At 35.6% G+C, this 23934-nt stretch overlaps 1 protein-coding gene across 1 annotated transcript in view; it reads right to left on the bottom strand.

Moving 5' to 3' along the window:
• Window positions 1–2888: 2888 nt before the first annotated feature.
• Window positions 2889–23934, bottom strand: part of PRKAR2B (protein kinase cAMP-dependent type II regulatory subunit beta) — a 74391-nt gene continuing 53345 nt past the window's right edge. The window contains exons 3-11 of the mRNA XM_030291841.4: window positions 20109–20161; window positions 19499–19582; window positions 10987–11093; window positions 9572–9725; window positions 8239–8340; window positions 7580–7654; window positions 6758–6823; window positions 6494–6632; window positions 2889–5093 (exon numbers count right to left, since the gene is read on the bottom strand). Of these exons, the coding sequence (XP_030147701.1) occupies window positions 4960–5093; window positions 6494–6632; window positions 6758–6823; window positions 7580–7654; window positions 8239–8340; window positions 9572–9725; window positions 10987–11093; window positions 19499–19582; window positions 20109–20161 (914 nt within the window). The 3' untranslated portion in view covers window positions 2889–4959. The remainder of the gene's footprint in view (window positions 5094–6493; window positions 6633–6757; window positions 6824–7579; window positions 7655–8238; window positions 8341–9571; window positions 9726–10986; window positions 11094–19498; window positions 19583–20108; window positions 20162–23934) is intronic.

Raw genomic sequence — 23934 nt, 5'->3', positions numbered from 1 at the left:
ACCACCATAGGCCAAGGACTATTCTCAGTTGGCCATCTGTGTATGACCACCCCATATGGAAAGCTGAAAAAAAAAATCTTCCTAGACAGCTTATAAATGAGCCCAGAGAAATCCTGGAAAACAGGATGAAAATGTTGGCCATTCAGTGTGTCAGTACTAGCAAATAGTCTCAGGGACATAAAAATTTCCTATGACAGATACAGCCACAGAGATGCAGCCAAAAAAACAATGGTACAGTCTAGCTAAGGTTGCACACCAACTGACCCCATAATGACAAAGCAACAAAAAGAATACAGAGCTTCTTGGTAAGTTGGATTGATTTTTCTAGATAAGATCCTTATCAGGACTGAGTTACCAGCATCATCAGAGATATGAAGGAGCAAGTCCCAAAGGCTCACTCTGCTGCCAGGAAATTAGTCATCCCCAGAGACCTGCACAGAGCATTATCCTTTCCCAAAACTTCATAGCTGCTCAGCTGAAATAATACAATACCTTCAAAGAACACATGACAAAGTATTCATATAATGAATTATGTTATTTTTAGACCATCCTAATTTAATTTACCTTAGTAAGATAAGGTTGAATCAGCAGATACCATCACAATGACCTAGTAGAATCTAATGGCAGAGTTTTTATATGTTCTTGATTGGGCAACTTCATTTATGTAATAGTTTGGTCTTTGTCTTTTCTCTGTAGGCCTCTACCAGTTCTCTGGAAGGAACACAACCCTACCCAGGGTATTCACACAGCCATGGCAATGCTAGAACTGCACTCCAGCTCATTTTGATTTGCCATCAGAGAAGGGGCTGGGGTGGGACAAAGGGGATGAGGAAGGGAGAGTGGCTGCCCAGCCAACCAGGCCACTGTGTCCCAGCACAGACCCAGCCAGTCACTCCACTTGCCTTATATCCCCCTACTGCCACTGGCTCTTCACCTGGCTGCCAGGAGAAAGCTCATTTCAAGGGAAAGAAATGGTGTGGAGGAAGCGACAATGTTAAACTCTAATTTTCTATGGGCTTTACCCTACAAAGATTATTTAGCTTCCTTTCAGTCTGTGAAGTGAGAGTGTCCAGCCTGCTAAGCATCTTTCTGAGCCAAAAAGTAGAGTAAGAACTTGGAAAAAGCCTTGGTATATAACTGAAGGAAATACAGTTCTCAGAACGATTTGACAATGATCCTAAATTTTGTAAAACAGTCAACAGCACAGATCTGTACGAACTCAGCATACAAAGAATCAATTACTCTCTGGAGTAATCGTTGAGGACAGAAAAAGTATCTTAGAAACAAACAAAAAAATATTATGTGTATATATATATATACACACACAGACCTATCATCACATGTATGATTGGACAGAAAGAGCTTTGAACTAACATAAAAACTTTAGCAAGAACATGTAAAAATGTCTATGCTGTGGTAAATTGACTTTCAACAAGCAAATGCTATCAGATGCAGTAAGCATCTGAAAAAAAGAAGACTAAGAATTGTCAAGCCTGTGGAGGATGACCAGAAGATACTCATTTTGCACATCTGGTAACTCTTGATACAGAATAAACAATGTTTGTCACGGCAAGTGTGCCATGGACTACCAAATGGTACAATCATGACATATCAGTTGCAGGGTCACCTTACAGAAAGCTTAAAGGACCAAACATTTCAAGCAAAACAAAACCAAAACACCAAAATAAAAAACCTAAAACCACCATTCCAGCAAGGAGCAAAATAGTCTGTACTGAACAGAAAAGACAACAGGAGGGAAGAAAATGGAGTGACAGTGGTTTAGGTTGTAAATGGTTTCACAGTACTCTTCAGAGGTTTCCCTTAAGATTTCCACAGTTGGTCACTTCTGGACCTTAAACAGAAAATCCAGAAGGGAATGATTTCAGGAATGTTTATTTCAGATGAATTAGAATTAAATTTCATGTAGTATAATGTTACTTGACATTTAAAAAGTGATGGCATCAGCAGTAGGATCAAGGAATCTTGCTCACCTCAGGGTTTGTGTCTTGTGATCAACTTCAGGGCTGCAATCAGATTATTTTCCCCATGGTTAAGGCATTTATAAAAATCATTTGCTGCCATATGGTTTCTCTTCTGGTTAGTAAAATATGTAAGTCCATGAATACCTCTCACACAGGATTTCTTTCAGGATTTTCTCTCTTCTGAGAGAAGTGGGGAATACTTTCAGCAAATTCAATAAAAATCTTTAATAACAAGAAGTATCAGGTAACTTAAGCATGGACACAGTCTAATAAGGTAAACCCAACACAGTGTTGTTTAAAATTATTAGAATTGTCTACTTTTTATTGAAAGGTCTGTAAAAAAAAAATCAATAACTTAATATTATTTCATTCTTAGCATTAACACTCATCACATTTATGACATGACACCTGGCACATTTGAAATACCTATGAAGAGATGAAGAGATCCAGGAGAAATCCCAAGTTCTGATAGATGAAGGGTATAATGATTTTGATGAAACTTAAAAAGTGATAACATGTTACTGTTGGTTAAGCCCCGCTGAATTTACCAACAAAGAAAGTTCAAGAAACCATCCAGTGCCCAAGAGCAACACAATTAAACTGCTGCAACATGAAGCTGTATTTTGGGAATCAGAAAACGCAGAGTCTCTGATTATCCTAAATTTGTTACTCCACGGGTTTTTCCCAGCTATATACTACAAGCAAATCATCAAATAAAATAATTATGACAATTACTGCATCAACATATTGTCTGAGTAGACAGAGCATCCACATAATTTCATTTATGCAAATCAGCATGAAAGTGTTAAGAATTATGAGAGGTTTTTTTAATAAATGAGCATAAATAGGTCATTTGTAACTTTATGGTAGTAGAATCAAAAGACAAGAAGAATATCAACAAACATATTTTTATATATAAAAGTGTTGTTTATTGTAAGGAAACTTTAAATATAACCAACAATATTGAAAATATCATGACTGGCATTTATGGCCTTGATTGTAGTTTACTGCCATACAAGTAATTTCTAGCATTTTTCTTAATCACATTAAGCCAGTGCAAAATATAGGTAGCTTTTAGAGATTAAGCATACAGAATTACAAGAGTGTAGATCTTGGTTACCTGATATTTCCTTCTAGTATAACAGGCTTCTCTTTTTCCCATAAATCAAAAGTACAAAGGCAAGTTATCATATGTGCAATTATTCATACCAGGTTTCTAAGTAAAAAAAAAAATACATTTGTAAATTTTGTTCAGATTGTATATTTTTAGAAATCTGATTTATAATTTATACCATACTATATGATATAAATTATATATTGTTATCACACTATATAATCATAATTTCATATACAGGTATGATTATATTAATTGTCAGAACATATCACTAACTGCAGCATAATGATTACATCAACATACACAAATATATGGCATTAGAAAAGTCATTATCTAAGAAGGAAAGATGGTATAATTCAGGTGTTTGAATCAGGGCACAGGCGGCCTTCCTACTACTCTTGCAGTGTCATTTTGGCAGAGCTGCCCATTGCCAGCAGATGCACTGGCTGTCCATGAACATCAGCAGACAGGTCAGTAATCCTGAAATTTCCAGGCACAGACCCTCATAAGCAATGAGCCCTGTGCTCATAATTAAGATGATATTCTCTCTCCTCAGTCTCAGAAGGTATCCCAGGCTATTATGGCTGAACATATTATTTCATGATGACTTACAGGTTTTTGAAAGCAAGACATGTTAGCTTTAAGAATGACAGATGTGTGCAAAGCTTTGGAAGTACTAATCTTTCAAATTAAAAATGCTTTTGCACTTCCTGTAAAGGATTTTCAAGGACAAGCTTAGTTTAGCATGGCTTTTGATATCAATCACTTCAGTAATTGACTCTGACCTTTGATAGCTAAGATTAGACTGCAGGAAGAGAGATATACAGAGATCATTTCACTTGAAACAGATTTAACAATAAAAAAGGTGAGATCTAAAAAAAATTAACTAGAGAACAAGCATAAATAGAAAAGACAAAATGCATAAATATAAAACATATATCAAGGGAGAAGGAAAACAATATAGGTTATGTATGATTAGGCAGAACATGACAATGACCCATGCCTTTGCTTTAAAAGCATTAAGGTTAATTTGTCAGCTGTCCTCACTCATATACAGAATTCATATAACTAATAAAAAATGCAGTTTATTGCAAAAATATGCAAGTCCTCTAAATTGCATAAGATATTACAATGTCGTGCTGAAACATGACATATTAAACAGGGAGGACTTTAAAACAATTACGAAATGTTAAAAACCAGATTTGGGTCATGTGCGTTACACAAAACGCATTGTCATGCTTTATCTTATGATTAATCTTGTGATTCACTACATCTGTGATAAATGCAACATAAAATCATGACAACTGTAATACTCAAAAAGTAATATCTACTGTATATCTTCTGTAGTAATACATATAAACACTTTGTGTGCACTAATACTTTCAACATATCACATTCAAACTAACAGTCTTTCCAGAAAAGATGTAAGCTTTTTGAAGAACAGAAGCTGGTTTAACAAGTTCATCACATGTAGGGTTTTTTAAAAATCTATTATTTAAGGAACTGTTGTTTTAAAGGACTTGTTTTTTAAAGGTGCTGTGCTACTACAGACCATCCTTATACCAGAGAGAACCATAAATTCTGAGCACTTTTAAAAGTCAAGCCCTCAGTTTATTGAATTGGTAATTTCTTTACTAGTATTTCCACTGTCATAATTTAAAAAAAAAAAAAACAAACAACCAACAAAACAAACAAAAACAAAAGAATCACCCAACCAAAAGCAAACCAAACCAAAAAACCCCAATCCCATTCTTAAAATCACAGAAAATGCTTGGCATCTATAGGAAAAGAGACAATTTTTCAGTGGACTAACCACTACTGTGCTATATTCTCATAACAGATCTTGTTGCTCCAATGTTTAGTTCATGCACTGGTGTCGGCAATGTCCATATTTGTTCCAAACAGAGCAACTAGCTGCTCTTCATAGTTTGCAATGTTTCTTTTCAGAATTTCCATACAAGGTCCCAAAAGCCTTTCAAATGCCTGCACATCCATAACTAAGATAAAAAAGGAGAAAAAGAGAGAATATTATGTGCTTATCAGTAACAGACACTCATCCTGGTATTTACGATATTCCCATGTAAGATTTTAAATGACAACAGCTACTACTGAGGCATGTACGTTATTCACACAGGAGGGAACTGCTTACCTTAGCAAAACCAAGAACAACCAACACACTGCTGTCTTGAAACTTTACAAGTAAACTTGAATTTTTCTGTTCCTTATTTTGAAAATATTTTCATATTGAGATATATGTTACCTGAGAGCTTGTGAAGAAATCTGAAGGGGCCTGATTCCTCCACAAAAGAAAGTTTTAAGACCCATGAGATTTCAAAAAGCCAAAACCTTAAGTGTTGTTTGGTTGTATTTGGGCTCTAACAGCCTTATTCTTTTTACTTGCTTCCACCCAACGTGAAAATGGTAATGAAGGCTTATTTTCACAAGAAATGTGCAAAAATTGAAGACTGTAATTCACACACAATGTCAGTGCACAGCCAACCAGAATATTTGCTTTATCTGATCAATCATGTAATGTGATCCTCTATAGTTTCAACCAATAGGCCAGGGAGGAAACTTCATATACTTCCAACCTGCTGGCCAGTAATCTCTCATCTCCTAAGAAATGTTCAAGATCTCTGCTGTTTGGGAAGTCCCAGTGCTTTGTTATTCAGCCATAATGGATAACAACATTCTTCCTCACCACTGCCTGTTTTTCTTTCCCATCTGTCATATCTTTGATCTCTATTGCCTGATGACCTCTGTGTATTTTGAGTTAGGAATTTTAAAAAATAGTGAAACTTTTTGATTACTTGGTCATCAAATGGTTACAGAGGAATGCCAAATCTATCTTTGCAGTTTACAGTTTTCCCATAGTTAGGAGCTGAACATCAGACCATGAAAAGCAATGGATGTGAAGGGTTGTCTATGAGCACAACTCCTACAGTCTTCACTCTTCCTGTGCCTGAGACTACGTTAACAACTAGTGAAGACAAAGAATTTTTTAAGAGCTTAAGTCATGGGGATAAAAAGGCACAGGATTTTAACAGAATTATTTCTTAGATGAATCAGTCTACTGAGAAAAGAAATATCTCACCTTTCTGCAGGGTATTAGATATTTATCTGATGGCTATAAGCAGTTTGCAGCAATACTCTGTACTGTCCTAAAAGAATTTTTACTTCCATACAATCAGAGAAATATTGGAGAAATTGTGTGTAATAGTATTTATCAATGTTAAATGATTTTTGCAGATAAATAACGCAAATAGTAATGCACAATAATAGGTGATTACTGAAACAGTCTTAAATCTTAAATTTTGGGGAAAGACAATCACAATAGAAACAACCAAATAGGTTAAATATAATTTTATATTAGATATAGAATGGTATTGACTAATACCTAAACATTTGACAGTGCCAAGAGCAAATGCAGAAGCAGCTCGGGGTTTGTTAGTTACAAGAGCAAGTTCACCAAAATACTGTCCTCTTGAGCATCGAGCTATTTCTACTGCTCCATTCTCTTCTAGGTCTTGTTTACCCTGAAATATGTAAAGAAAGAGAGATAAAGAAAGAGCATTAGAGGAGAGATTTGCCGAACTCAGGATTTCATAAGCAAAGTTAGTGACAAAAGTTAAAAAAAAAAGGTTGTTTTAAGGATGTTTACCTTCCTTGTCATTATAATCCTTACTTCTCCAGATTCCACAATAAAGAAAGAATCAGCCAAGTCACCCTGCACAAGGAAAAAAAGAAAGTGAGTAAAAAAAGTGTAAAATTTCCCTTTTAGTTTCATGGTAACATTAAAATATTTACAACCAGTGCCCTGAAGCTCCTCTTTTGATACCTGTGGCAAAAGAAACCACTTCTCATTTGAAAATCATACTCTAGATACATAACAATCAAAACATCTATACGGAACTAACAGCAAGGCCTTTTCATGAAAAGACATAGCTGACCGTGCCTGACACAAAAAACATAGAAAACCAATGTTGTGGAAGATGTTTAAGATCCTTACTACTATTTATCCACCTCCGTGTTCCTCCCAGATTATTTCCCTTAGCAAGTTTCCAGTATAAAAAGCCCCCAGGGGCTCTGTGATAACCACTAATTATCCTGGGGTAAGACAATCACAGTTGCCTATCCTGAAGAGTTTACTTTTGTCTTCTTAAAAAGTTGACCATATTTTAACAATAAAATCAATGTGAGCCTTCAGTGCTTCTCCTTGGAAGCACACTTATCAAGTTTGAATTTCTAAGTGTACTAAAAATGTTGACTCTTTTATTTATACCAACAAAGAGGGTTGTTCTTGAAAGTATCATAAGTGAAAAGTGAGCTTTTGAAATAAAATAACCACCTCTTACATTTAAGAATCATTGATTTTGTTTCTGTGAGAAAGAAAAATAGGGTTTAAAAGTATGCATTGTCTATAAATAACATGATTACTGTTACCTATTATGAAAGAAAAACTAAAACTAGGGAGAAACTGTACCTGAGCAATGATTTGTTCTCCATCTTTGTACACTTTGGTACCAATCACATCAACCACTTTTAAACGCTCAGACATCTTCATTTAAAAAAGAAAATGCAAGAAATATTTGGTTAACATTATGATAGCACATATTTAGAAAGCCCTTTCATATTTCTTTCTGTGAATCTTTGCACAAAAGAAGAGTGTATCTTTATTTTCCTGTTTTGATTACCATTAAAAAAAGAACTGCTGAACAGTGTTCCAGAAGGTATATTACAGTTTTAACAGCTATTCTGATAAGTTTCCATTTTTGTTAGAAGCCTTCAAAAATTATGTTCAGAAAAGCATGAATGTAAAAATATATATTAAAATATAGCTGATAAATGAAACTATTTTTAAATTCCCCAAGTCATATTTAGGTTAATTCTGTTGGCTAATATCTAGTAAAGCTAAGATTTGGGAAACAGAAAGTAAAGTTAATTTATGTTTTAAAACACAAAATGAACAATAATAATTTATTCTAAATTTTTAAAAAGTTAAAATGTTGTCTTTCTCTGAAACAAAAGTATGCAAACTTCTATTGTGGTGACACTTTGAATGCCAAATTTAAACTCTTCAAGAGCAGAATCTTATCCAATACCTCCAATAATGCAATTAAAATAATGCAATAGAAATCTTACTTCTAAAGATTTAAGGAATGGCAATGACTCAATAAAACTTTCATACATTCTTCTCTTTTTGGCATTATTTTTTACAATGATTCTTCGGAATGTTACCCTATCCTGTAAACACAAAGAGAAAAAGACAGTTAATTAACTGAAAATATGTGCTAGAAAATACTTTAGAATTAGCTGTATATGATCAAATTACTCCATTTTAGTCACTCAGTGTAGCTGTCAACTGAACTGGTCTCTCCCTACTGTCAATTGAGAAAGATTCCTCTAGAGGTCAATCAGGAGCTCCTAAAGTTACCCTGAAAATCGCCATGAAAATCCCTGCAGAGTACATACTGAGTTCACCTACAGAGGGTAGAGTTTACAGCAGTGGACACTGAGTGGGCAATTCAGGATATTTAAGAAATCCTCAATATTTAATGTTAAATTTACGAAGTTTATTCATTACCCTGAGGTCCCATACAAATAGGTATGTACTCAAAGAGGCTTGTAGAGTTTTGTAAAAACTAAAATACGTGAGTCTGGGTCTTAGGTCACAGTCCACTTTCTACTATTTCAGCAGAACGAGGATCACTGCTGCCCTAAACAGCCAACTGGACATTCCTTAAGATTTGGCCATGAAAGTGAACCAGACAGATGGAAAAACTACACTTGAGGTGTTTTCTTCTCTTAACTTTGTGTGGCTGTGCCCTGGTGACAAGCAGAGGGAAAATGCACTGCAAGCCTTCACTGCCACAGGGGGGACTTACTGGCTAACAGAACCCAATTTAATTTAAAGCCATTCTTACAGTGTCCTAAACAATCCCAGAAGTCACATGGATTAAGCTGGTGAATGTGTAATTTCTATCCTGGGATCAGTCATTAGATCAATATGTATGTCCTGAAGATGATGGCCATTTCAGCTTACTTTTGGGGTAAACTTGATTACTCTTGTCAAAGATCCAGGTAGTATAACACTAGTAAATAACCTCATATTGGAATTTTACTCTGGAAACAAAAGCATTTCCAATCGAGGTATGGGGGGAAAAGTTAATATAAAATTATCAGTGGTTTTCTAATTGGGAAATTGCAATTAAAGTAAAATAAAATGAAATAATTTAAGAAAAAAATCAATGTTTTATTAAACCTCAGATTTTTATCTGTAGATTCTGGTAAAAGCACTGTGTTGGGATTTCTCAGGATTTCTAGAATTAAATATTAGAATATTCTAGAATTAATTCTAGAATTAAATATACTGAAATTATATATCTATTTTTTTAATGCTGATATGAAATGCCAGTAAAATCTATATAAAATAAGAGATTTTTTTAAAAAAGCTTAAAAAAAGTACTCTACTTACCAAACCCCAGATGGAACCAGGAGAGGTAGCTATAATTGTAGCTGCTCTGGGTGTATTGTACATTAAGGCCAACTCACCAAAACATCCTCGGTTATCATAGGTTCCAACACACCTCCCAACACCATCACATTTTACATAAATATCATATGTACCTCTGTTAATAAAATACATAAGTACAGTGAGTACAATCCAGCCCTGACCTTTGCTAAGCAGTCTCTCATTATACTTCTTATACCATGAATTAAAAAAATAAAGCATTTGAAATACATATTTGCTTGCTTAAATAGTGTTAAATACTTTGTAAAGACATCTCAATGACTTCTATAAATAATAAAAGTGGTCCCTCTTTAAAGGGAAGGATAAGGTTATTAGGTTTTACATTAACTCCGTTTAAAAATAGAGTGGATGTACAGTGATCTATTTATTACCAGAACTTATTAAAAATTAAAATCTTACTTAGATTAGAATCTGTTTCTTAATTTCATTTTAACCACACTAGATACAAATGTCAAGTCTTTGCAAAAATTGCTGTGATAGGATCACTGAAATAATTATACAAGTTATTTAATATTTTAAGCATTTTAAAGGAGTAATTTCTAATGAAACAACTGAGATGCAGAAGACAGAAGGAATGTATCTGAAAAGCAATGTAAAATCATGAAATAAATATATACATTTTTCTAATATATTGTGCATTTCTCTTCTCCATCGATAATTTAATAACTTTTTTTTTTTGCTTTGGGAATGCAGTAAAATCTGGTATCTTGTAAAACACGAGTTTGCCAAGCCCATTGATTCTGAGCCATCATTTTCCTGTGTGCTGAATATTTTTATGGTGTGCATTGATAAATCATGTGAAGGCAAAGCAAAAATCTGGGCAGTTATTTCATTGATAAGGGACACAGAGGTGATACCCTACACCTAAAATCCGAAAGACTGGCAGAATATTTAAAGTTCCTGCAGCCTTTTGGACAAGAGATGACAAACTGTAATGTCACAAGGCTGAAAAATTATTGTCTTTCCAGTACAGAATCTGGACACACTTCTATGATCATCTGATTTAATAGCTCAGTTAGAAGGGACCTAAAACAATCATTTTGTTCACCTACTTGACCACTTAAGGCTGCCCAAAAGTAAAGAATTTTATTAATAGAATTGACCCAATGACCCTTAAATACTGACAGGCTTGGGGCATCAACCTCTAGGAAGTCTTGTCCAGTGCTTGACCACTCAGGCAAAGAAATTGTTCCTAATGTCAAATCTGAACTGGCACAGCTTTGAACCATTCCCATGAATCCTTTCGCTGAATACCAAAAGAAAAGCTGGAATGTCAGCATTAAATACAAGTTCATAGAATACAGACTTTTCTCAATGGACTTTTGCACTTTGTGCTATAATAAGACACAGCAATTTACTTGTCAATGACGTAGAAGTTGTCTCCATCATCCCCTTGATCAATTACATGTTCCCCTCCTTCAACCATCTTTTCAAACATCGCATCTAACACCTGAGACATCTGTTCCTGTTTAAAATAACACAAAGACAAGAAATTAGCATCTGCTTCTAAAATGTTACTCTTTGAATTAACTAACTGGCCAGCTTCCCAATATGCAGATAAAAAATGTTAATGGTGGAAAATATTCATGCTACAGAAATGTGTGGATCAATAATAGAAAGACAGTTCTATTTAGTATTCAGTGTTAGCTTTTCCAGTGTTCAGAGCACAGCTTCTCACTTGTCACTGCAAATGATAAAATAGATCTCCTTTGCAACATAAATTGCTCGTGACCATCCAAAAACAGAATTTCACCCTTCACAACTAAGCAATGTTATACTCCTGAAAAAAAAAAACCTTGTATCCATTATTCTAAGTCATACATTTATCTGATTTTGTCCTTAGAACTTCTTACAGAATTTAGTTTCAAAATGATTGTGAGGTATTTTGAAAGTCTAAGTTATACAATGCCTGCAGAATGTTGGGCCAGATGTAACCATTAAGGTCTTCAGTGCTTTAGCTGTGTAAGTAAATGCTGGATTCTTTGGGAAGAAGGAATTTATAACTGGCTTTAACTATTTTGTTGACAGAGAAATGTTAACAGATTAACAAAATGTGATCATTTGAATTGCAACTGTAAAATAACAAAAAACCCCACTCACTAATTACTTAATTTGTCTTATTTGATGTAAAATTGAATATTGACATCTAAAAAACCCAAACATAGCTAATTGTGGATTAAGAATCGTAAAAAGTTTACTTGAAAAAATAAATTTTTTTTTTGGTTTATCCTGCAATATGCCTAAAATGCTATACTCTACTTCTTGAAACTTATTAAGTATGTATCATACTAGAACAAGCAGATCTAGTGAAAATCATGGTAAAAAAAGCCTCTAGATACACATTTTGCAATGGTTCCATTCACAGCATTTCCAGCCACTGAAAGATGGATGGCATTTGCCTTTCCAAAGAACACCAGTCTAAGTCAGTCCTGTAGAGTCCTTCTGCAGCCCATGGACAGAGATAACCATACAAGATAGAATCATTCTCTAGAGATTTCCCTTTCTTTCCTCTGACAATAGAAAGATCTACTATAACTCCCAGTTACACACAATTTTTAGACAGATAAATTAGTTGTAATGAATTCCATCCTTATGCTGCTGAATTTTTTACTTCCTGAAAGCTTTTTAAAATACCAGCAGTACCATGTTATCCAAGCCTTTTTGAAAAATGGAAGCTAAATACAAATTTTCCTTCACAGAGTTGTCTGTGTGTGGGCACAAAGAACAACAGAATGGCACTATCCATCCTTAGTACAGCTGCTGATGGTAAAGCACAGGAAGACATCCTAGGCCAGCAAAGAATCATTTAACTGTGTTTCTACTTAGTACCTTTGTTAGTATAGACAGGTATGTGTTTGGAAAAATCTGGATCATTTCAGGTATCAGAAAATGTGTTATAGCTCATTTCAGAGAAAGAAATGTTTGAGTGGGTGCCATTGGAAGAGACTGAAAATTATGTATAGGAGTTGCCTTTTAAAAACTTCCATGCTTGAATGAATAGGTAATATTACTTCAGTCTTTTCAATCCTCTCCATGTAAACAAAAAGAAATTCCTACAGAATCTGCATAACTGACCTAATACCAGCTTGTCTAAGGCAACTGAAGCAGCACCTTCCCTTCCTCTGGCTTTACATCTGAATTGGCAAAGTGGCTCCCCAACAATCCTTATCTGCCTTTTGAAAACATACAAAATGTATGTTTCACTCAGTGAGAACATACAGAATGCTCCCCACTTCATGGGAGGCTAGAGGCCATGTTATCATCTAAGGGCAAGCAATGCAAAAATGTATTATATGTGTATCAAACCCCAGAACTTAAAATACTTTCAAGAATTCTTGGGAAAAAAGATTAAACCAAAAAGATGGCTATTTCTTGTAATGGAGGAGTCATACATATAATTAAAAGCTTTATTCAGTGCACTTCATCTTGCATTTCTGGTTAAAACATTTTCAACTTATAACTATGAATCAAGCTCATCAAACCACAGCTTTTCCAGTATGTAAATATACAATTTTTTAATGCAACAAAGTAGAATTCATAAATCTAATTCCCTTTTAAAGATATTTTAAATACTTTAAGATATTTAATACATCTGAGAGTAGTGTATTAATTGCTGAAGCACTGCACATTTATTTTAATTTCCTAAATAAACTGCAACTAACTTAAAAACAAGTGGTCCCTTTTCTAAAATTTTCCACGTTAAATTAAGATAAAGTGAACTACAATAACCAAACCAGGAACATGGTTTTTGCTTGTACCATGAGAATTACATAACTTGCTTGCCCAGTTTGCTCTGTGTGAATCTTCTGGAATCTCTGCCAGATTTACTGGCACCCTCTGAAGTTATTTTGAAAATACTAAGATAGGTAATTTTAGAATTAAAAAGCAGATCTGTTTCATAAACAGATTTAATTATAGTATTTTGTAAAATGATGCAGTCTAAATGCTCTTCTTCCTTAAAGCAGTTCTACCTTCAATAATACATGTAAAATGAAATCAGGATGAAGGGGTTTTTTTGTGACTGACTGGCCTGTAGTTCCCTGTCTCATATGACTTCTAAAAACATTAGAATATTATCATGTGAACAAAGTAAATTCACAGTTCTTCTATTGTCCCTGAGTTCATAAAATGAGCTCCAGTTAAAATGGCATCCTGCTGGTCACCTTGTCCTCACTTTGTGCAATTTGAAATATCAACAAATTAATATTCAACATGATATTAAGAAGTCAATGAAGCCAACAACACCAGAAAAGGAAGGGGGCTGGGTCTGGGGAGGGGGAGAGAAGTAGAAAATATTAGCAAAATACAGGCAAGGAAACCATGGGAAGAAAAGGCCTTCTTAAATCAACAACTCTGAATCTTGTAGAGGAAGATAAATTACAGAATTCATCTCTACACCTCTCCACATTTGTTTTTCAAAACAAAACCATGCACATATATACCAGAGGAACTCTGATAAAAATGTTAGCAGCAATATTGATCCAGTTAAAAATATTTAGTTTCCTTGTGTTAGATCTACTTGTAAACTAATAAGAAGGCATTCATTTCTTCAGCATCAAAGACTCTAATTTGTATTTCAATGTACAGTCAATCTTTTTAAGCAATAGTACTTTGCTTGAGAATAAACCTTAACCTTCATCAACAGTTACACGATAAATTAGTATTCTGCCTCTCAAATGTCATGTGCCCATCAGTCAGGCTCAGTAACACATTTCATACTTTGTAACTACCCCAAGTGCCACAAGTGCACATCTTTTCAATACCTCCAGGGATGGTGACCCAAACATTCTCCTGAGCAGTCTCTTCCAATGCTTGACAGCACTTTTCAGTGAAGAAATGTTTCCTAATATCCAATCTGAACTTCCCCTGGGTCAATTTGAGGCCATTTCCTCTAGTCCTGTTACCTGGGAGAAGAGACGAACACCCACCTGCTCACAGCCTTCTGTCAGGCAGTGCAAGAGTGACAAGGTCTCCCCTGGGCCTCCTTTTCTCCAGGCTGAACACCCCCAGCTCCCCCAGATGCTCCTCAAAGGACCTGTGGCTCCAGACCCTTCCCCAGCTCCACTGCCCTTCCCTGGAAGGGCATCTTAATGTCACCACCTTTGTTTCATCTAAGAGGGCAGAGTATTAACATGTTCAGGCATTCTGGGCTCAGTCATATATATTATACACAATTTATATATGTATAAATGTGTATATATATATATATATATATATACACATATATGTATGTATGAAGGGTGGGGGGGTAGGGTGTATGTTCTCATTAATTGCTCCAACATCTGTAGTTTTAGTTCTTCACCAAAATTCTTAAGAACCTGAGAGCAACATGAGAATCTTCTGATAGTGGTTTCAAGGAATGATTTGGCCTTAAGTATAAGATTCCACTATTCATAAAACAGTTATACTATGTTCTTTTTCATCTTCCTTCAAGTTAATAAATTCTAATTGATTAATCAATATTTGTGCTCTCTTATACTAATTCTCCAGGTACATAAGTAGCAGAAATTGCTTTTGCATATTTGTGGACAATATATATGATTTATTACTTTTCAGAAAAGAGTCAAGACCTATTTTATATATTCTGTACAAGCATTAGCAAGGCAAAGCTCTCCAATATGAAACCTCTCTGAAAGAGAATAGATGATCTAACACTGTGAATTCTTGCCAAAGAAAGGATTCAGACTTTAAGTGCAAGGGCACAGCTCAGCTTTGATGGTATCAGCCCCTGAGCCAGCCTCTTGCTCTGATAAAAGGTTCATCAGGGTTTTTAATTGCTGCCCTATGAGCCATAATTTCCAAACTAAATAGCCTGTTGTTAATCACCCCAGCACATGTTTCTCTTAAAAGATGAAACTGAAAGAACAACTCCTAATTGTATTGTAAAAAGTAAGTGTAGAATGCTTCCTTGGCCAGTAGATGAGCTGCTGCTGCCATTCCTCCTGGTGATAAAACAGTTGTTAGGTTGAACAGAGAGAAATTTCAGTGACAGCAACTTCAGGCTTATTTTCTGTAAAGGCTGAAGACATTTGGTCATATTCTTGTTTTCTCCTTGCTGGCTTACACAAAGTGAAAGTGGAAGGGAAAGAGAACAGCTTCAGAGCCCACTGTGATAACCTCCAGCACCTGGAGCACAAAGGAAGGTGCAGGTAGAGTAACCAGTCTGGCACATCATGACAATCCTGGGAGCAAAACTGTGCTGTTATGGTTTCTGGCAATGGGGAGGCAGGCAACTGAGAAGGGCAATAAACAACACTCTAAGAGGAAGAAGTTTTCCTGGGAATAAGAACAGAAGAGATACGTTAGAAGATGAATGAGTTTATCTAATATAGCAAGGGATGAAGAAAACAAACATCTGAATAGACCTGTCTCCTGATTCTTTCCTGATGTGGCCCTCTAAAAAGTAACCAAGTACCTCTGAAAACCTCCTTCCCTCATTTTGGTGCAAATGCATGTTTCAATTCATATTCTTCTCTTGAAGTAATTTTTCCAAAACTGTAACACACTATGAAAAACTGATACCAAGTGACAGCAACTAGATGGCCAATAATTAATCCCCCAGAAAGGCAAAAAATTGCTAAAATGTCAATTCTTTAAAAGTATTTTTTATTTAAGGGAGTTAACTAAGGAATACATTGCTAAACTCACATTCACTGACCAGTCACATCCTTGTCAATCTACGCAGTTAGAGAAATTTCCATAAAATTCCAATAACTTCACAGACTTTAGACTATAAGATCTGGCCTTTAAAACATAATTATGTTGCTCAGGGAATGTATGAGAACTGGTGTTTCTTTACATTATATTTTTAATCACAGACGATATGTGAAATATTGACATTTCTAAATATATATGTGCAAATTTACCTATCTCTTATTCAAAGACAACTATAGTTAAACAAGGGCTCAAGAGTATTGTGTGTGTGTATAGCAAGTCCTAAGTTGTCTCAAAGTCTGAAGGTTATCTTTTTCTCCTCTCTCATTTAGCCTTACATTCAAATGGTTCTGCTGGGTTTTAATTTTATGTGATGGCTCTTGTAATTTCAAATGGCCTCTTTAATTAACACACTGAGCAGAGAACTGTAAGTCACTCCCTACTGCAGTCAACTACTGCAACTTCTCCTTTGGCTTTAGTGATAGCCTTATCTTATCCTTCCATTCAAATTAAAATACAGTGTGTTAAGGTGGGATAAAGTGTTAAGGTGGACTTCACTGAGCATCATGTACAGAATGCAGTTCTGATCACACTGTAAAACATGTTATTCTGTATTTGAAAATGGTATCTGACACCTTCTAAAAGGCCATCGGGGAAAAGCCATTAAACCCTTTACATCTGCTCCCCTCTAAGTGATCTTTGAAATGGTGACTTTTGTACACAGAACTAAAGCAGAAAGAAGGTGAAGTTCAGTAGAAGGAAAAAAACAACCAAAAAACACAGCAGTGGTAGCAGAAGCTGCTATCAATACAAAACTTGACTTTGTTCCAGAGACTTGAGCTTCAGCAGCAGAAGATATTATCTCTCTCCAAGATTAATAAGGTTTTTGCTAATACACCACTCTGTAAACTGCAGTGTTTCTCACAGAGAGGCAGAGGTGAGGAAAAGAGCTGGCATAGGAATATTTAATTACTGCAACTACACTGGCAGAGCCCTTGAGTTGCTGCTCAGAAGCAGAACAAGAAGGAGGAGTGGGAGAAGTTCCCCAGGGACTACAGATCCTAGCTCCACAGAAGGAACAAGCCAGACTTAAGAAGGCTACATTTTAATATCTTTGCTCTCTTCAGAGCTCAGTTGTTTTCCAGCATCATTTATGAATAAAATTGTTGTAATGGAAAACTCTTTTACAAAAATTATCTTATTCAAATTTCCAGAATGCTGCCTGTAAAGGATTTCAAGCAGGAGGAAGTGTTCTCAATCCACTGGACAATTGGAGCAAAAGGGGGTGAACAAGACTTGGGAGATGCCCAGAGCACATTTCAAGGCTTTGGATTGTAGACCTCCACAAAGGGAGAACTCAGCTGAGAAGTCTTCTGCTAAACACTTGGAACAGATTGTGGGAATTATTAGCAATTACAAGTAACTGATTTAAAAGAAGAATTTTAAAAAATAGCTCAAAGCACCAGTATCAAGACAATAAGCACAGTCCTGAGAAGAGCTTCATAAACAGAGGAAATAATCCCCCAGTATTCCTTGAAAGAATTAATCCTTGGAAAAAGTCCATCAAGTGCCTACACTGGAGCAGTTTAATGCTCTATGTCTACATAACATTACAATACAGCCAACAGACCCCTGTCCTGCAGAGCAAGTGGCTGATGACTATTGAGACAGACTATGTAGTTCTCACTGTAATGCAGAGCAGATCCCATCCAGAGGACTGATGCTGTAAGCACTATTACCATCACAGCAGGTTCCAGGAGCACACAATCCATCGTGTTGCAGGGCTCATAAGAGAGAAATGCTCAGAGCTTAACCAAAAGGGGTCTGCCAAAATGCCATTGGCAGGCTAATGTAATGATGGTCCAGCCAACTGGAAGCCAGGACACACCAACAATAAAGAAAATATATAATGAAGCAGTTTCATATCCAGAGCAGATGCCCACAAATGACTTTGATTCCCTGAAGCTATTCAGAAAAAATAATTCAGGAGCTGAAGGGTAGATGTGTGCAGCGCTTTAGCTGGAACAAGTATAGTGGAACAGCTGATTAACTACCTATTAAACAGTCAGCATGAGGGAGTAAGGAAACCTTTTGTGTCAGGATCCCCACTGTCTCAAGAATGCACATGTATGAGCACCCATGTTGAGACTTCTACAACAGCAACTCCAGGCTTCTGCTAAGCTGAGGCTTTGTGGCTCACTGCTCCTCAGGGCTCCTCAGGGAACAGTACCCAGGGTCAGGGTTCAGTCTTTGTGCAGACTGAAGCAGGAGCTGGAAACTTGCAATACAAATTAATGTGTATTTTCTGTAATAGCATCTGACTTCCAAACAGAGCTGCAGGCTGGTCCTTCCATTAGCTCCCTCTTGAATCAAATTTTAAACTTTCTGTTCTCATACTTAAAAATCTACATGATTGTTTCTCTTCCCCTCATGCTCCCTCCCTTGACAGCACTGACTCAAATCTCCTGAGAAAGCATTTGGGATGCTGTGAGTCATCCCAGCCTCAGTATGCAGGTTTTGATTGATACACTCACCTTTTCCCTAAAACAATCCTATGTGCTCTTTTGGTAGCATTATCACCTTTGTCTGATCCAGATCATTCATTCAGTGCATTTAGGCTTTCTTAAAAGCTCATAGTTGTGTTTATATGAAACAGAAAGAAATTATTTCCAAGGAAGAAAATTACCTGAAGCTTTTTTATGGTATCTACTTTAAGCAAAATAATAATATAAACACATCACTGGTACATTTCTCTTTTCCTCTATTTCATAATTCACTTGTTCAATTACATCCATAGCTAAACTGAAGGCTTTGGGGGTAATTTTCTGTTTTGATGGAGCACTCAGCACCTTTTGATGCTAAAAAGTAACTAATAGAAACAAATTAAATATTCCAGTTAACTGATGTGTTTATAGACATCAGTGTACAGGATGATTTAAGAAAATACAATAATTAATACAATTAAATGTATCATTTTTTTTTTAATGTACACATCCATATTCATGTATTTCAATATTATCACTTGTCATGGTAAACAAAAGACTCTATACATTACGTATCAGTTTAAAAAATGGCATTTCTGGAATTTATTGAATGAGGAAGAAAGCATAAGTAAGAGGTTACAAAAGTAAAATCTGTAAATTTCTGTTCCAAAGCTCAGAAGAAACAATTCTTAGCAGCACTGCTAAATGCTGTTCATCACCAAGAATTTCTTACCGGGTCTAGGTTCTTAAAAAGAAGGATGTCCTTGCATGCCTCCTGCAGTCTGTTTCTTTGATCATCTGTTTTGGGGTGAATAATCTGAGGGATATAATACAAAAGCTCTTAAAGTGATTATCATACAGTAGCACTAGCTGAAGGACTGAACTAATTCAACTAAGCATTTTACACAATAGTTTGGCCGTGATTCATAACTCTCTCATTTCAAAACCTTCAGGATTTCAATAAACACTCAATGATAAAATAGCATCACCATAGCATTAGCAAATGAAACACTGTTATATTTAAGCACACAAGATCTTTACACCTGTGGAATCCAGTTCATTTCTGCAAGCCATTCTGGACACCTTTATCCACACTACTGCTACATAAACATTACCAATCTCCAATCATATTTGGGACATTAATTAAGAATAATATATAAATTCCTACATGGGTTATTATTACAGAGAATTTTTAAATGTTCCTTAACACAAACTCCCAAGAGATTACTAAAGTATATTATAATAACAATGTTTTTGGGAAGAAATGGTAAAACTGTTACATTTTTCCTCCTAAATTTAATGTCTGAGAACTGAAAAAGTATTTGACTCTAAGCATGAAGTACCCTAGATTCTGCGTCATCCTCTTCCTCATCAGGATTGTAGGCTTCTGCACACACTGAAATAAAAGAAAAAGGATAATCTTAATTCCAATTACAGCAGTTTTTCACAAGATTTACAGAACAGAAAATGCATTGTCTGGCACAGTAATAATACACAGTAATGTAACACATTCATCCTGCTGAGAGGGTCCAGAGCAAGTCAACTCCAAACTGCAGATGAAACAAAGCTATACTTTTGTATCATTTTTGGATATGCTTGCCCTGTTTTTAAAGACTGTTAATATACTTACCAATTTCTCACCTAATTTGTTCTAAGTATCTCATCTTACAGTCAGGATTTTTTTTCAATGTCTAAATTAATTCTTTCTCTTACAATTTAAACTATCCATACAGGATGCAGAGATTAGATCATTCCCTTTGTCAATTCAAGGTAGTTTAGGGTGTGTTTCTTTGAATGGCTGGTTGGGTGGCTCAAGGTGCTTTGTTGGGGTTTTTCACATACTTGAAAACTTTTCATTCCTACCTACCCTTTACTTTCAAGGCTAAATAATTATGGTTCTTAATTCTTTTTCCTTACAAGTTCTGATTTTTACCTAACTATCTTTATTGCAATTCCCTGAAATCCCTCTAATCAGCTATATCTTTATTGAAATGTGATACTCTAACTGGTCTCAGTATTTGAACCAAGAAGACTACTGAGTACATCAGATTAATTACTCCTTACATTTTACATCTTTTGCATCCATTCATGCCTTCTTTACAATACCTTGACTATGTCTATTTATGTAATATTTATGAGATATATAATTTTCAAAACCCACTGCTTAACCATCTGTCCTGTGCCTGTCTATAGCTATTCTGCCCAAGTATAATACCATACCCTGACACCTGCTAAATATTACTTTATTTTCAAAGCCATTTCAAGATCATCAACTCTAATCCTGTTCTCTGGCATCCTTCCAATTCATCCTCAACTTTGTGACAACTGCAAATTTAATAAGCATATTCTCTAAAACCTAATCCAGATTATTGCTGAAAAAACATATTACTGTCTAAAATAAACTCTCGTGGAATACATGAGTGAAACAGCAGTAACTGCTTGGGGTTTACCTTATCCAACCAGTTTTGCAACTATATACCATGCAATTTACATATAAATACTCCTTGATGTTCCCTAGCTTGTTTATAGGGGACTCTTGTAAAATAGCATTCAGAAGTTTCTTAAAATGAAAATGTAGGGCATCTGCTCCTTTTCTTTTATCCACAAATTTTAATCTCTTGTTACAGGTTACTAGATAGTTCCAACAAATCCATGTTGATTGCTGTTTGTTACTTTTCTCAAGGTATTTACAAAATGAATATTTGTCTGTAATTTTTCTAGGAGCAAAAATTATCTGCAAATCTGTGACAGGACTCTTCCATCCATAGCTCCTGTCTGCTTTTAAGGATATGTTTTTCTATTTTTCACACTTGTTTTTCTTCCTCAGATTCTTAATGCTAACAGGGCTGAGACTAATTTAGAAAATTCTTCCAGTTTCCAAGTATAGCAAATCTGAGGCACAGATAACCTGGGAACACCTAACACATTAAATACTGTCTGATTTGTCCTTTCTCTGTTCTAGGCTGTTTTCCATATACTCAAAATAACACTCGTGAAGACCAATGTGCTTCTGTTAATCAGTAGAGCAACACTTTCCTGGAATATGCTCCTACCAAAAATATACTTCCAGAACCATTTCTGTTACTCCTCATGTACTTCTTGTACACAATATTTTCTTGTACACATTTTTTGGTCCTGGCTTCTTCTATTTTTCTCTTTTTATTTTTCTCTATATCTTTTGCTATTCTTTTGTATTTGTTCTAAATAATCCAAACTAGTTTTAATTTTGTACATGGTTCCTTCTTGTCCTTTTTTGACATAAATGAGCTTCTTGTATTTTAGTAATGTTTATTTTACCATGCTTTTAATCCTTCTCCTGTGCTCTTTCAATTTGCATTTTTGTCTTTATAATTTTTCTTTGGGGAACAAACATATCTTTAACTTCTTTTGTCAAGACTCTTTTACAAAGAAAGAGGTTATGCCCACTGTCCTCTCATATCCCCTTGAAACCTGTTTTCTAATTCTTTTACATCTTTCCCTTCCTGAAATCAGCAAGGCCTGACACAGCGGTGTAATTCTCATTCAATCTGCCTTTTCTCTCCCAATTATTTAACAGTCTCTCCCTTAGAGTTGGTATGAAATATAACAGCTCCCCTTTAGATTACATTCCCCACTGCCTCAAAATTTGGACATAAGTGCACTGCAAAGCACATTGGTAATCTCCTTCATTGGCTTCCAGTAGGTGACTGCTTATTAAAATCACTCATTTTCACCATCACCTGTACCCTGACAATAAAAATCCCCAACAACCTCAACTATTTGGTAGTCTGTCCAACGCCTGCATAACAACGGAGCCCAGAGCTTTTTCCTATTATTACCACTCATAGAGCATTTTTATGTCCAACTCCCTCTACAGCTGGGTTACAGCACAAGTATCTGAACCAAAATATACAACAGCCTCTTCCTCCTCCCTGTCCTCCCACCACATCTTTGCCATGCCAGTTCAGTCATAGTATTGCTCATGAATTAACATTTGGTGTCCTCTTGTTTATTCCCCATACTTCCTATGTTATTATACAAAAACTTATGAATTAGTAACCAGGTAGACCCATCAACCTCCTCATTACCACATCCAATTAAAAAGATTTCATGGTAAAGTACATCATTGCATATATTAAGCAAAGTCTTGATCCCCCCTGTATGAAGTACTCAACTAAAATCTCAATTTTATAAAACTTGGCATCTTCAAAAACCTACAGAAATTTGACACAAGTCCCTCTGGAACTGAGTGAGATTCCTGTCCAGTTTACTGGAAACTGGATTTGGTCCCAAATAATTACAAATGCCCATAAAAGGAAGTCTGCAATCTCTTGAACAACTATAATATTTTAATTCTACATAAACAAAATGTTCCTAACGACTGTTTAATGGTACTACAGTTACTACAGTCTTGTCAGAAATAAACTTCAGGGGATTTTCTTTAAAGAGTAACAATAATAACATGCCAAGTAAGCACTATATAACCCATCATAGTGTAAACTTCTATTTTGTTTCAGCTGTGCCCTAGTGCACGTATGTTTACGTGGGAGCCAACAATCTGTGTTACAGTGCAGTGTGCTGCTGGGAGCATGAAGTGTGCTTCAACCCGAGGTACAGGTACCTCCAGTCCTTACCTCTATGTAAAAAAGAGTTAAAACAAATCAGGAATTTCATTTAATAGCTTTGATACGGTTATGCCAGAACTGACAGGTCTCAGAGGGCCTAACTGAACATTTAATAGTCTTCCAGAACACACTCAACTGAATTTTTCTCATCCATACCCATCCTTTCATGTAGCAGGATCAGTCCAGAGAGTATGTTCCTGAGGTATTTATTCTGGGTCAGCTTGTGTCTCTGCACAACATCACTCTTCTCTGCTAGAAATGCATTTCAGTCAGTCTCAGCAGCTACTATCAGCAGGTTCCTTCATTAAATATTTCTTGTTTATCAGTGATTATGGACAATATATTTAAGAACTGCAACTTCTTCTCACTAGTGCCCATAGGCCTGAACTCCAAATGGATTTATTCTTATCATCTATGATGAGAAATTTACTCTTCTGTTTACAAATGTGTACTTATTTTGCCTTCATTTGGGTCACAAAGAAAATACCAGTGCTGTGAATCTGCTGCTTTAAATATGAAATTTATTTCCTGTTTCAGTAAGACATTTCATTTCTAAGTGCATACC

Source organism: Taeniopygia guttata, chromosome 1A, assembly GCF_048771995.1.
Source record: "Taeniopygia guttata chromosome 1A, bTaeGut7.mat, whole genome shotgun sequence".
Taxonomy (NCBI): Eukaryota; Metazoa; Chordata; class Aves; order Passeriformes; family Estrildidae; genus Taeniopygia; species Taeniopygia guttata.
This window is presented reverse-complemented; position numbering and strand designations above follow the sequence as displayed.